This window comes from Panthera tigris, chromosome C2 (genome assembly GCF_018350195.1).
Source record: "Panthera tigris isolate Pti1 chromosome C2, P.tigris_Pti1_mat1.1, whole genome shotgun sequence".
Taxonomy (NCBI): Eukaryota; Metazoa; Chordata; class Mammalia; order Carnivora; family Felidae; genus Panthera; species Panthera tigris.
The window spans coordinates 98922907-98935887 of record NC_056668.1 but is presented as its reverse complement, the minus strand read 5'-3'; the positions used below and the strand labels follow the sequence as shown (position 1 = coordinate 98935887).

Sequence of the window (12981 nt, the reverse complement as noted above, 5' to 3'; positions counted from 1 at the left end):
TTAAAATCTTACTTATATGAACTTGTCTTTATGATTGAAATGTGTTAACCTTCATATATTTCTCATTAAAATATATTAATAATAGAAGTAGATTGGGATTAAACAATATATTCTATTAAGTGTCAAAGATTCTCTTCTTGGAATTCTTGCTATCTGTGTGTCAGGATATATTCCACATCCGATTCTCAGTGTTCTCCATTGTGACATGAGAAAATATAAATTTTCTGGTAATTTCAATATGCAAAATATAAAGTCCTTTAAAAATTACAGGCCCATCAATAATCTTAAGAAATAGATCTCCTTAAATTCTTTACAATCTCTAGAATTATAAGAAAGAATTTAAAACATATTAAAATGATTTAATATGGGCATAGCCTTTAGGCAGAGAACAAAATGAGATAGAAATAATTCTAATGCTTCTCCAGTAATGATGATCCTTCTTCAGCAGAAATTTGATGTTGAGAAGGCAAAAGATATTGCACAACTACAGGTAAATTAATAGCCCACAAATCTTAAATATATATATATATATATATATATATATATATATATATATATACACATACATATATATGTGTGTGTGTGTGTGTGTGTGTATATATATATATATATATATATATATATATATATATATATTTACTCATTCTAGCCTGTACCTATTTTTGCTCAATCATTGGATAACATTGGATAGCCAAATATTTGATAAATATGTTATATACCAATGGCAGTAACTCTAATGAGTGGGCATCCAGTAAAACCAGTTTCTCTTTTCAGAAGCCTGTTTAGTTTAGGTTAGGAGGCTCAGCATATGATGATAAATAACACAGAGACAAATTATAGTCAATCACTTCTGTGGAGAGTGAAAAGAGGTCCGAAGCAATTATAACTTTAAGAATTAAAGATATGCTTGGTGAAACATGTGGGTGCTCAGGATCTTCAAAAAAAGTGGGACGTGTGTCATTAAAAAGAAAGGTAGACATTTTAAACAGGGTGCAAAGCAAGAGCAAGGCTCTAAGGTGTATTAAGCTTGAAATCTTTGGCATTCATGAGATAACTGCCCTGCCATGAAGCCAGATATTGTTGGGGAATATGGGTTGCAGTGAGATTATAAAAGCCTCTTAATGAAAGATAGAATTTTAGCTTTAGACACAGTGGCTAAGCATTAAAAAGTTTTGAGAAGAATTATATTATACAAGTCCTTTGTAGAAAGATATATATATATATATATAGTGACATGAAGTACAATGAATTTCAAATGGAGGTTGGAAAAGAAAACCAGAATGCAATAATACTAGTATCAACATTTTTTCAGTTATAAAAGATATTATGACAGATTGGATTAGCACATCCATCAATTTGTGTGTCTATAACTATTTCTTTTAAACATAGGTGCTCAAATTTCTATTTGTTTTGTTCTTCCCATGGATACAAGGTATCCCAATATAGAAAATTCTTTTTAGGATTACAAAAAAACCCTTATATCAATGCACATGCATTTATATATTTGAGAAATACACAAATTAGAAAATACATGTGAACAGATTATTTTCTTCTGATTCTTGAGGATATAATATCACAATATTTATAACAGATGAGGAAAAATGGGTTCTTTTGTCATATGTCTGATTATCTAATGTTAGCTATATGACTGCTCAAATGCAAAACAGCTTAGCTAAACATGGGGACCCTTGTAGACGCCCTTGTCCAATACAGATCACTTGAAAACTCTGAACGAACCTAGTAGGGGAAAAATTGATAAAATGCCAAACTCTGCATTTGTATTTGGAGTAATCTGAGGGCCAACTCCATCACCATCTTGCCCTTTGATTTTCCTAATCAGGAATGTGTTTTTTCACTACCTCTGCTTAGAAGCATGAAGAGAAGATATATTCCTGCTCTTCCCTAAACCTGTAAACATTATACATTTCAGGTTCAAGAGTATGGTCACAATAGCTTTAGTTTTCAAGGTAAACATCCACTTCCATACAAACTTTGGCTAATATTACTGAAGTACTTCACAGTATTTTGGGAATGAAATCAGAAAATGTTTTTTTTTTTTTTTTTTTTTTGTAAAAGTCATTTGATGATTTATGTTAAGCACCCTGATGCAAGAAATTGAAATTCATTACATAATAAAAACCAAAACTAGCTTATGGTACAGAAAGAATAAAAAACTAAAACATGTCTGTGCCTTTAATGAAGTCTACACCACAGAGCAAGCAGAGTTAAGCAAAAGCAATCACAATCAAAACAATTCCAAAAATCAACACTTACCCATATTTTGCAAAATTTGCCCAGTAGTTCATGATGGATCTGCTCAAAATTTCCTCAGCTCTTGTGTAGTTAACTCTTCTTTCCAGAGGCAAACCAAAGACAAACTCAATTTCATAACCATGCATCACTCCCATCCATTCTGGCCAAGGAAGTTGGGAAGATCGGTGTTCAAAATAGTAGAAAAAGGCATTATTTCCCAATTCTGAGAATTTTGTGGTGAACTCCAAAGCAGGGCATATGATATTGTAATCCCCAAGAACATCATCCAAGGCCTCACGGTACTTTTCAGCTCTCTGATCATCTAACAAGTCCACATAATAAAAAAGAATCGCTTCCCTTCCAAATTCACTCACTCCTGGAAAATATATTTTTAAACCTTCTTGAAATTCTTTTCTAGTTATGATACTGTCATTATCTTTGCTGAAACCAGGAGCACCATATACTAAAAATGCTGTCCCTTCATCTTTATTAACACCCACCAAGATCTGGGTTTTTTTGAACTGTCCAAGTTGGAGCAGTGTGTCTGGCATATCAGTGAGAAAATCACCATCCACGACTGGACCAAAGTTTACAGATAAAAGAGTATCAGAGGGGACAACCAATAGTTCATTCAGTAGAATTTCCTGGGGATCTTTGTTTCGAAGGCATTTGATGATCTCTGTGTCATTTTCTTTAGAGCAACCAATAAATTTAGCTAAGGTCAGTGTTCTGTTCTTGGCTTCATCCAGAGACATTACTGCCCAAGGGGCATTAGAGGATCCACTTTGCAGAATGGCTCTGGTAAACAATGGCTGGCTTCTAGGAGAAAGTAAATGAAGGCTAACTGAACCCGCCCCTGCACTTTCTCCAAAGAGAGTTACGCTTTTAGGATTTCCACCAAAGGCTGCTATATTTTTTTGGACCCACTGTAGTGCCAACTGTTGATCAAATAAGCCCATGTTCCCTGGTATCTCAGGATTTCCTGGTAAAGCTAAGAATCCTAGGGCACCCACCCTATAGTTCATTGAAACTACAATAACTCTTTCAACCCGAGCCAGAAACTTGCCATCATAAACAGGTAAAGATGATGTTCCGGTTTGAAAACCACCTCCATAGATCCATATCATTACAGTAGCATTTTTTGGTTTAGGTGTTGGACTCCACACATTCAGGTATAAACAGTCTTCACTGAGATCAGTGTTTGGGTTCCACATCTCTGATCCAGGGAAGCCTGGGAAACTTTGATCTGCATTCTGATAGCAAGAATTTGCATGTTTTGTGGCATTCCAAATATCGGACCACTTGGTCAAGAATTGTGGCTTTTTGAATCGAAGTCTACCAAGAGGTGGCTGTGCATAGGGAATTCCCAGAAAGGCTGTCACCGTGCCATCAAGAACTGGCAAGTTCATCCCTCTGACTTTTCCATTCTTGGTTGTAATTATGATGTCTTCCTCCGTGTGTGACTTCCCAATGAGCACCCAGAGCAGAAGAAACCGCAAGAGAAATTGGATGCTTATGATTGTACCCTTGCTCTGCATATTGATTTCTGAAAGAGAGGTGATTAGGAAGTTTTAAAAGCCTCATGCATCAAGTATTATATTTTATTTATGATAATTAATTAAAACACAGTAGTTCTTATTAACCCTACCAATTATGAAAACTAATAAATCTGCTACCACTATAAAGGTTTTATCAAAAAAAAAAAAAAACGGAAAATGCTTGAAGATATTTCAGTTTTCAATTTAGAATAGAAATAAGTGGAATGGAAAAGCAGAAATCATTTCACTTTGGAAAGATTCATTATCAAGTGTCGGCAAAGAAGATTTAGTATTTAAATGTTTTTAGTGTTTGTTTAGTTTTGAGAGAGAGAGAGGCAGAGAGAAATAGAGCATTAGTGGGGGAGGGGTAGAGACAGAAGGAGACACAGAATCCAAAGCAGTCTCTGGGTCTGTCAGCACAGGGGCCTGACGTGGGGCTTGAACTCAAGAAACGTGAGATCATGACCTGAGCCAGAGTCGGAGGCTTAACTGACTGAGCCACCCAGGCACCCTAGAAGATTTAATATTTTCGAGAGGAAGTTTGTCCCAGGCATATATATATATTTCTCCACCATACACAGACCCACCAAAAGTGGAATTAAGTAGTAGTCAATTTATGACAGATATAATTTCCTCCTTGATTAGAGGAGGAAATACAAGCTTGTGTATTTTCTGAAATACACACTGTTCTATTCATGGCCAGCTTAGACTTCTGTTATTGTATTTTTCTGTTTCCATGGTCCCTTCTGTGGTCCTTTCTGCCTCATGGTTTCTTCCTCTACACAATTCAGAAGAGAATTTGAACAATCTGTTCATAGAATACTAAGTAACAAAAATACAGCAGTTGTCATTTATCTTAAAAATTGTGAAAACGAACACATCTGTGACCCCTATAAAGAACTATGGGAAAAACTGGAAGAGAAGGCTGCAGACATATAACACACAAGTTCTGGAAAGTGAATAACGAAGAAATTCCTTCTCTATACCTGAATTACAATGTCAATAGAGAGAACCAGTAGCTGATAATATATCGTGTGGGAGAAGATAGTTTGAAGGAATTTAACACTCAGGTATTACTCAATGCACATCTATTATTTGTTAATTGATTAACAACTTGTGATGATAAATATGTTGACATGATCAGATTAGTTGCATTTTGATAGTGGACAAAATTAGTGAAATTAAGAGAACTAATGCTGAGAAATTACTGGAAAAGGTAGAAGAAAAAGCAATATTTGACATTTAAAAAATATTTATTGATGACATGAAGAGATTGCTTATGGAAATCAAAGTTTTATTAAAATTTCATAATTCACACTCGAATTTCTTTGAAATTAATAAAATTTAAAACTCAGATTCTGAAACTCCAAATGACAAAGAGGGACACAAAAATGTAATGTCCATATCAATAAAAAAAACTACCATCTTTATATAATTGAAAGAAGACCTGATTAAAACGGTCAAATACAAACACTGACTCCATCCACACAATAATAACAAAGGTCCATAAATGTGCAAATTTTTTTTCTTTATTATTTTTGGTATTATAATTGTAAAACAATCTATGTGTCTAAGAAGCTAATCATGTGAGCATTGAGAAATTGTATTAGCGTGTGTGTGTGTGTGTGTGTGTGTGTGTGTGTGTGTGTGTGTTTAATTTAGATTATCTCGAAGGCAGAGAAGAAGGCATCATCCTGAAAACTGTGCCAGAGTTACAATTTTCACATTTTAAATCAACCTCATTTACCACTGCTAATAGTGCAGCTAGTGATCAAAAAGTATTTCTTGAGCCCCCCAAAAGATCTAAATAAATTGATCAATTGTATACAGTATTTTGTTCAGTGTACTTATAGATCTCTTTATCTCTGCTTCTGTCTATATCTATATAGCTACACATGTAGATCTTATTCTTTCAATGTCCATAAGTATATGCATATTTTTACATATATGTCTATATATAATGATTATTATGGTAATCAAGTTTTAAAAAATCAAAATGTGAAATTATTTTATGTTCTCAAATTTGATACAATTGAATCTGTGTTAAGACCATTGAAATATATTATTGAAGTATATAATATCTTAATACTATTTCTATATTATTATATTATTTCTATACTATGATATATTTATATTATTTATGATTATATGATATAATCTCACACTATTATGATAATGTAATAATAATGTAAAGTTTCCTGTAGATTTGACACTTACTAATGAGATTTTATATTTCTGACAGTTTAGGAGTTTTAGAGGCATGGCTACCACAGTCTTTTTTTTTTTTTTTTTTTCCTTTTGATAATTTCTAAGCCCTTTCTTTTAAATAAATTTCAGTGACATTTGGAGAACAAAATGCTGCAATGGATTTTTTTTTTCTTTTTTAAAAACCTGTTTGGGAAGGAAAAAAAGAATTAAGATACCAAGTGGGTTTACTTTAAGCTGCATTTCAATAGATTAATTGCAGCATCTCTGGTTGGCCTCATTCCTCCCTGTGGCTTGGCTCAAGCTATGTTCTTCTGAGTCTGAAGCAGAGATTGTCTGGGCTTTTTTCTTGGTTTTATATAAATATTATTTTGCCTTTATTAACAAAACACCTAATGCTAATAATTTTTGGTCTCTGATACTTTTCAATCATTTGCTGTACAGTTTATTAATTTTATTGCATAGCAAGTATACCACCGAAATGTTTTGTTTTTGCATGTAATTAATATATGCAATAATCTTCCTTGACTATTTAAAAAAATATCTACTATAACAGTTAAAAGGTTGTCATATCATTCCCATGCCACTTAGCTTGATTTACATAACTGTTTCTTATACGGTTTTATTTATATTTGTGCTGAATAGGTGTTAATGTTGTATAGTATGATTCATCCAAATAATAACTAAGCTTGCTTTTTCAACCATGATCTGTGAGTCATCATCTTATAAATAATGTAATTAGGAACATTCAAAAAATTCATTGTAAGCATGTGTTCACTGCAAGAATGGCAATATAATTCCAACTCACTATCATGCTGCCTGTTGGAATGTTTATACACCATATTATGAAATCTAGACTTTAATACAAAAATACTCATGTGCTCACATACTCATTGTTAGTGTAGGCTAATATTTTTATATTTAGCCGCAGCACTTATCTAAATAAGCATTTTCATAATCTGGTATTCTCTAGTCTAACAGGTTTCTCTGTAGTTTTACTACTAAGAGACATTTGTATTTTTAGTATATGCTATCACATGATTAAATAATCAAAAGATAAATAAAGGAGACTAAGAAAATTTTATTAGTTTGTATGTCTAAATCTTTATTTTTTAACCAAATTGATGTTTATTCATTTTTGATAGAGAGGGGTGGGGAGGGGCAGAAAGAGACAGGCACAGAATCTGAAACAGGTTCCAGGCTCCAAGAGTCAGCACAGAGCCCCACGTGGGGTTCGAACCCACAGTCTGACTGTGGTCAAGATCATGACTTGAGCCGAAGTTGGTCACTTAACCAGCTGAGCCACCCAGTCACCCCATATGTATCTAAATCTTTATTAATAATTAAACCATTTTCTTCAATAAATTCTAGTGCAAATTGGCTAATGTCACATTAAATAAACAATTTAAACTCTGAGAATACATAACACGTTTACTATAAAGAATAGGGGAAATTTTCATACCAAGAACAACTGAATATCTAAATTTAGATCACTTAACTTACTGTCATAGTTTTTGAAAGAAAGGCAGGAGTTTTTGTTTGGAATTGCAAAAGAAATTGAATGATGGAAGTGGGAAGAGGAAAAAGCTGAAAGATATTAAGACTATAGTATTCTAAGGATATCAGGTGCTCTAGGATATCAAAATCTACTGGCCATCTTTGGAAGATATTCTAAACTTTGAATAGTAAAACTTTGAAAAATAAAAAAAAGGCAAAAAATACATTTTTTGGATTTTTGATTTAATTTTGAAAGCATCAATTTTAAGAAATATGTTATGCTATAAGATATGGGTGTAAAACGATTGATAGAAAGAGCTATTTCTTTGCCATAAATTTTCCATAGTTGATTATCAAACACATTTTCAAAATAATTGGCCACCCACGGTCAAGCAAATATTGATAACAGTTTTCTCTGAGTGTAATTTCCGTTTTTAAAAACAGTATAATATGTATTTCTATATAAAAATAAAGCTTCTTAAAATAGTCGGGCAAGAGACATCTAGACGATATGATCTAGAACAAGCATCTCTAAGATGTATTTGGCCAAAGTAAGACAGTTAAACCTTTATACCAAACCTAAAAAGCTTGTTTTGTTGCAGGCTATCTGAAGTGGGCAATTGAGGAAGTCTGTTTATAATAGACTCTACCACTGCCTTTCAGGGATCTTTCTGATATCTTTTAGGCAATAAAAGAATGTGTACAGATAGAAGACACGATGTTAGGTATTAGAAATGTAAGATCTGTATCTCTCCTCAACTCGGAAGAATATTCACAAAGTCTTCCTTGTGTGAATAAATCAAACATTTAATATTAGAGAGATAACTTGGGTCTTCTTTGAAAGTTGAGTCTGGTCTTTGGTTGACATCTATTCAACTATAATTCTCTAACATCCTGTACAGTTCAGTTTCTAAGAATAAGCAGATTTTGGCATGAAAGCATCAGTATGAAGACAACATGTAATTTAAACATGTTATTAATTTTTATCAAAAAACGACTCAAAGCAGAAACTAAATTTATAAACAAGATGTGAGTTGCTAAGATATTATTAACTTGTATTTCAAAAACTGAAATGTGGAATAGATCTCAAGCAGTTTCTTAAGGTTAAAGAAGCAGAGCATTAAAAACAAAAAACAACGAAAGAACAACAAATCTAGGAGAATAAAACAACTTTGCAAATCCAATTAGAAATTTTATTTGTCATTCAAAGATAATGTCATTTCAAAATCACAGAGAATTCCTGAAGATCTTCATTTAAAGTATAAAGACATTTAAAAACTCATGTTCATCCTTAAGAAAGTTCCTATTTACATAAATGAAATATAATTAAGCTTACCATCAGTATGAGATAGTTTCTATTATGGAAGATATTACACAGACTAGGGATAGAAACTTCTGGTTGAGTGTATTACTATGTTATACTCTCATAAAGATTGGGAAGGCCTACTCTTGAAATAAAAGGAAATTATATATGGAAATCATAAACAATTAAATAATTTTATTCACATTTCAGTTTACTTTTATCATTCATACATATTACACTCAATGTTCAATCCTCTGATTAAATAAGTACTGATATCATCAAAATAAGAGTAGATTTTCCAGACGACAGGATGAATAGAAAATCTATATTTCTAATTGTTTCCATAATAATAGTAATAATAGAAAATTTCCAATATTTTGCTATACTTTAAATGCGCATATTAAAAAAAAAAAGAGGACAAACAGGACAAAGGTGGGGGGAGTTCGTAAATGAAATTAGAAAACAGAATTTTCTTTTAGATACAAGAAACTTACACCTCATTCTTTGCCAGTTTGATACTGGTAAAGTTTCAGATGACAAAATGTTGATTAAGAAAAGTACCCTGTCAAGCCAGACAATAAGAGGACTATTCATTTCATTCCACTTAAAAAAGAAGAAAAGAAAAAAAATAGACTAAGACAGGTCAAAGACCACTTTTATTACCCTTTTCAGGAGAGATTCACTAAATCGTGCTTTTAAGGGCAAAATAGAGCATAAAAATATTTCCTTCAGAGAGTGCCCTGAGAACATACATCACAGTGACTCCACAAGTGCTGCGGTCCTTTACACCAAGTTGAATAAATTCATTATTTTCTCAGCAGTTAAATGGACTCAGTTTGCGTTCCTTGAATAATAGGCAGATTTGATGCATGTGTCTGCTGGCTCGCTTCATCTGTCCCATTTGCAATAACTGTCCTCCACAGAGCACCAAAGGGGCACAGCAGACAAGTGAAGGGATAGCAATCGTACAGAATGAGCTTCACCGCAAGTTGCATCTCTACACGAACACGTAAATTCTGAGCAGCTTACCTGACTCACTGCAACAAAGATGATAAAGTTTGCAAGGAGTGGAAGTCATGGAATACTTCAGGGAAATGCAGAATGCAGCTGCTGCTCCAGCCTGTAAATTGGACTGCACTGACATTACAATCAACTGTTACTGACAAAGCTCGCGAGAGTTGGCAGCAGCAACTTGATCTAGAGGCAGCCAATCTTTACACTCTGACATCTGTTCAGAGGCTAATGGTACGAATGCAATAGTGGTTCATTTACAAAAGTATCACCAGATTTCTTTACGAATTGCAGGCGCTAGTTTCAGAGTGAGGGGAAAAAAAGAGACGCTTCTTTAACTAACAGAAGCTGATATTGAACAGAAAATGCACGTGTTTTCCTTTTTAAACACTACCAGAACTTTTAAGTGTTTTTCCTCTTTTATAGAATATGAAATTTTTGTGCTTATTTTAAGATTTAAAGACGTGCACATTGTCCTAAAGAAGTGTGGTATTGAAATTCTTTGTACCTTCAATCTGTGCCTTGCATGTAGTTATAAAGGAGTGCAAAAGAGGAAATAGGAAACAAAATAATTACTCTGTAGATAAAACTATGCAAATCAAAAGATTGCTTATACTAACTGAATGTATGTCTCTATTAGTTATGTCCTTCCAAGCACTGTGCCCCGATACTTTCTTTAAGTTATACAAATCTCAGCATTGGTAATTTCCTATTCAGGGGCCCTGCAAGCAGTCAAGTGTGATGAGAAGCAACAATTTTCTCGTCAAAACAAAAATACAATGAACAATCTTCACCAAACTCTTAAAAAGACACATTTATCAGCTGGAAGAGTATGAATTCCCAAGGATGTATTTATAACTTTCGGGCTTTTATCTTCCTTGAAATATATATTTAGGAAAATGAAAAAAATAAACTTTAATGCCTCTTTCTCAGTGCAGTTATTTCTTTATCTGTTGCAAATGAGTTTTCACTTTTAAATTTCTCACTATTGGGCTCACTGAGGACCAATCAGTAGGCATGTACTTATAGATAAACCCATTTTTGTTTTTAATATTGTGCTGAAATATCAAACATGCAAACATAAGAGCTGTCATTTGTTATGCAGACTATCTTGTTCCAGTCATTATAATAGACAGTTACATAAATTATTTTATTTTATTCCAAAAAATATATAAGTTAAATATCACTAGTCATATTTCTCAATGAAGAAGCTAAGGCTTACAAAGATAAGAAACTTGTTATATATCCTACCGCTAGTAGTTGTTGGAATCAAAATTTTAACTTTGATTTGCCTGATGTCATGTCACGGTAACCGTTTCTAAGGTAACAGCAATTTTGGTCTTAAAAATGATCTTTTCTGCAAAAATTGCTACCCAGGAGGTATTTATGACATAAAAAATTCCCAATCACAATGATCCCTAATGCATTTAGAATGTAGTTTATATAATGACTACCTAGTCACATAAAAGTTACAAAATACACGGTCTATCTAAAAGGAAGGAGGGCTTTTTAAAAGGGAGTACACTGACAATTAAGCAATGCTTTGTAAAGTGATGGCATTTCTGTTTAAAATGTAGTCATTCTGGCGAAAGAGCATTCATTGGTTTAATAAATGTGATTTGGTATGCAAATGTCAAAACTCTCTCCAACACAGCTCTGTTGCACTGTTTTCTGGACCAGCATGACTTATTCTCAAATCCTGCAATTGTCAAGGGATGTTTTTGATATTAGCGAATTCAGCAGAGCATTTTGCACACTCCTACTATCCATTCACCACCAGGTAAAATATATCACATGGATACACATATTTCATTTTCATCTGGTAAACAAGAAGCCAAACAATAAAATAATCTGTTGCAAGCAGATTTTTATTTTGAACACATGTTTGCGTTGGCTGACTAGCAGCATCAGCTGACTACAAAACCTGGCAATTTTTCCTCAGTTCAGTATTTTCACTTCAGTGAAGCATCTTTAGCCACTGCCCCTTTAGTTTGTCTTCTTTGATTTCTCAGCTATGCTACATTATCTGATGCATTATTTCAGTGCATTTCTTCCTCCTGTTTTATTTGAAGGTTTCTTCCATTGTGGCTCAACATACAATGTAGCAGGAATCTCGCACGGAGTCCTCACACAGAGACTTTTCTTTCCAGGAAGCAACTTTATTCCTGTCAGCACTGCTCAGTTGGGTTCATACCAGAAGAACTGAGCCCCGAAGGAACATCCCCGTGGCATAGTTTTTTTTTGTTTTTTTTTAAATACATTTTCTATTTCTTTGTCTCCCATATATGGTAACACACACAAAATTAAGTAGTCTCAGTTTACAAGGTCATGAGGGTTGTTGTGAAGTAGGCACATAGCCAGGTTACCTTGAATTTTTTTTTTTTCTTTTCTCTCTCTTTTTTCTCTCCTTAGGGAGGGCACCCTACCACATTACCCCCTTTGATGCTCAAAACCCTCTATTTTGGGTCAAAGAGCATCATCTTGGTTTAGAGGTTTATATTTTTATAACATTATTACATGAATGGCCATCCTTTTTAAATCATGGCCTCAGTGAGACTGGAGACAGACTGTACAATCCAAGGGAGCTAAGCAGGGTAAGATTAAGCACCCTCCCAAAATTAGAAGGGTAATTCCCATGAAGGTTTTGAATCCCCTGAGAGTTGAAAACCATCCTCTAAATAACTCCCTGGGTTTCCAACCATTCCAAGTCTGGACTGGGACTTGAGCAACCTTTGCCATTTGATCTGTGATATCCTCTGTGACTTTTCCCTCATCATCTCTCTGTAGGCAGCATTGCTCAGGTTAAGTTTTCCACAAACACCTCCCTCAGAAGCAAAGCAGGTAATCTAAGGCCAAGCGATTTTGATAGATGGCCTTGTGTACTTTGGTTTGCCGCGTGGCTAGTAAGTTAAGAGCTCTGGCAGTTTCATTGGTTATAATTTCTACAACTGCTTGCAGTCTGATTATGTGGTTTAGCATGTAAATGGGAGTGCAGCAGCCCCAGGACCCATCCTCTGCCCAGCTGACAGGGCCATAATACTGGATTATATGCTCAGGAGGCCATTTATCATCTTTTTAATTGCCAATTTGTAAGGCACACTGCTTCCTTTGAGTCTCCCTGTCCCTATACACTCGGACTCCCAAATATTTCCCTCTGGCAAGTGGGAGCAGGAA

The 12981-nt window shown here is 34.0% G+C and overlaps 1 protein-coding gene across 1 annotated transcript in view; it reads right to left on the bottom strand.

The window, feature by feature from the left end:
• The window catches only part of BCHE (butyrylcholinesterase), a 64471-nt gene extending 54548 nt beyond the window's left edge, over positions 1 to 9923 (bottom strand). Inside the window, exons 1-2 of the mRNA XM_007077055.3 lie at positions 9826 to 9923; positions 2275 to 3799 (exon numbers count right to left, since the gene is read on the bottom strand). Of these exons, the coding sequence (XP_007077117.1) occupies positions 2275 to 3799; positions 9826 to 9874 (1574 nt within the window). The 5' untranslated portion in view covers positions 9875 to 9923. The remainder of the gene's footprint in view (positions 1 to 2274; positions 3800 to 9825) is intronic.
• Between the last annotated feature and the right edge of the window lie 3058 nt (positions 9924 to 12981).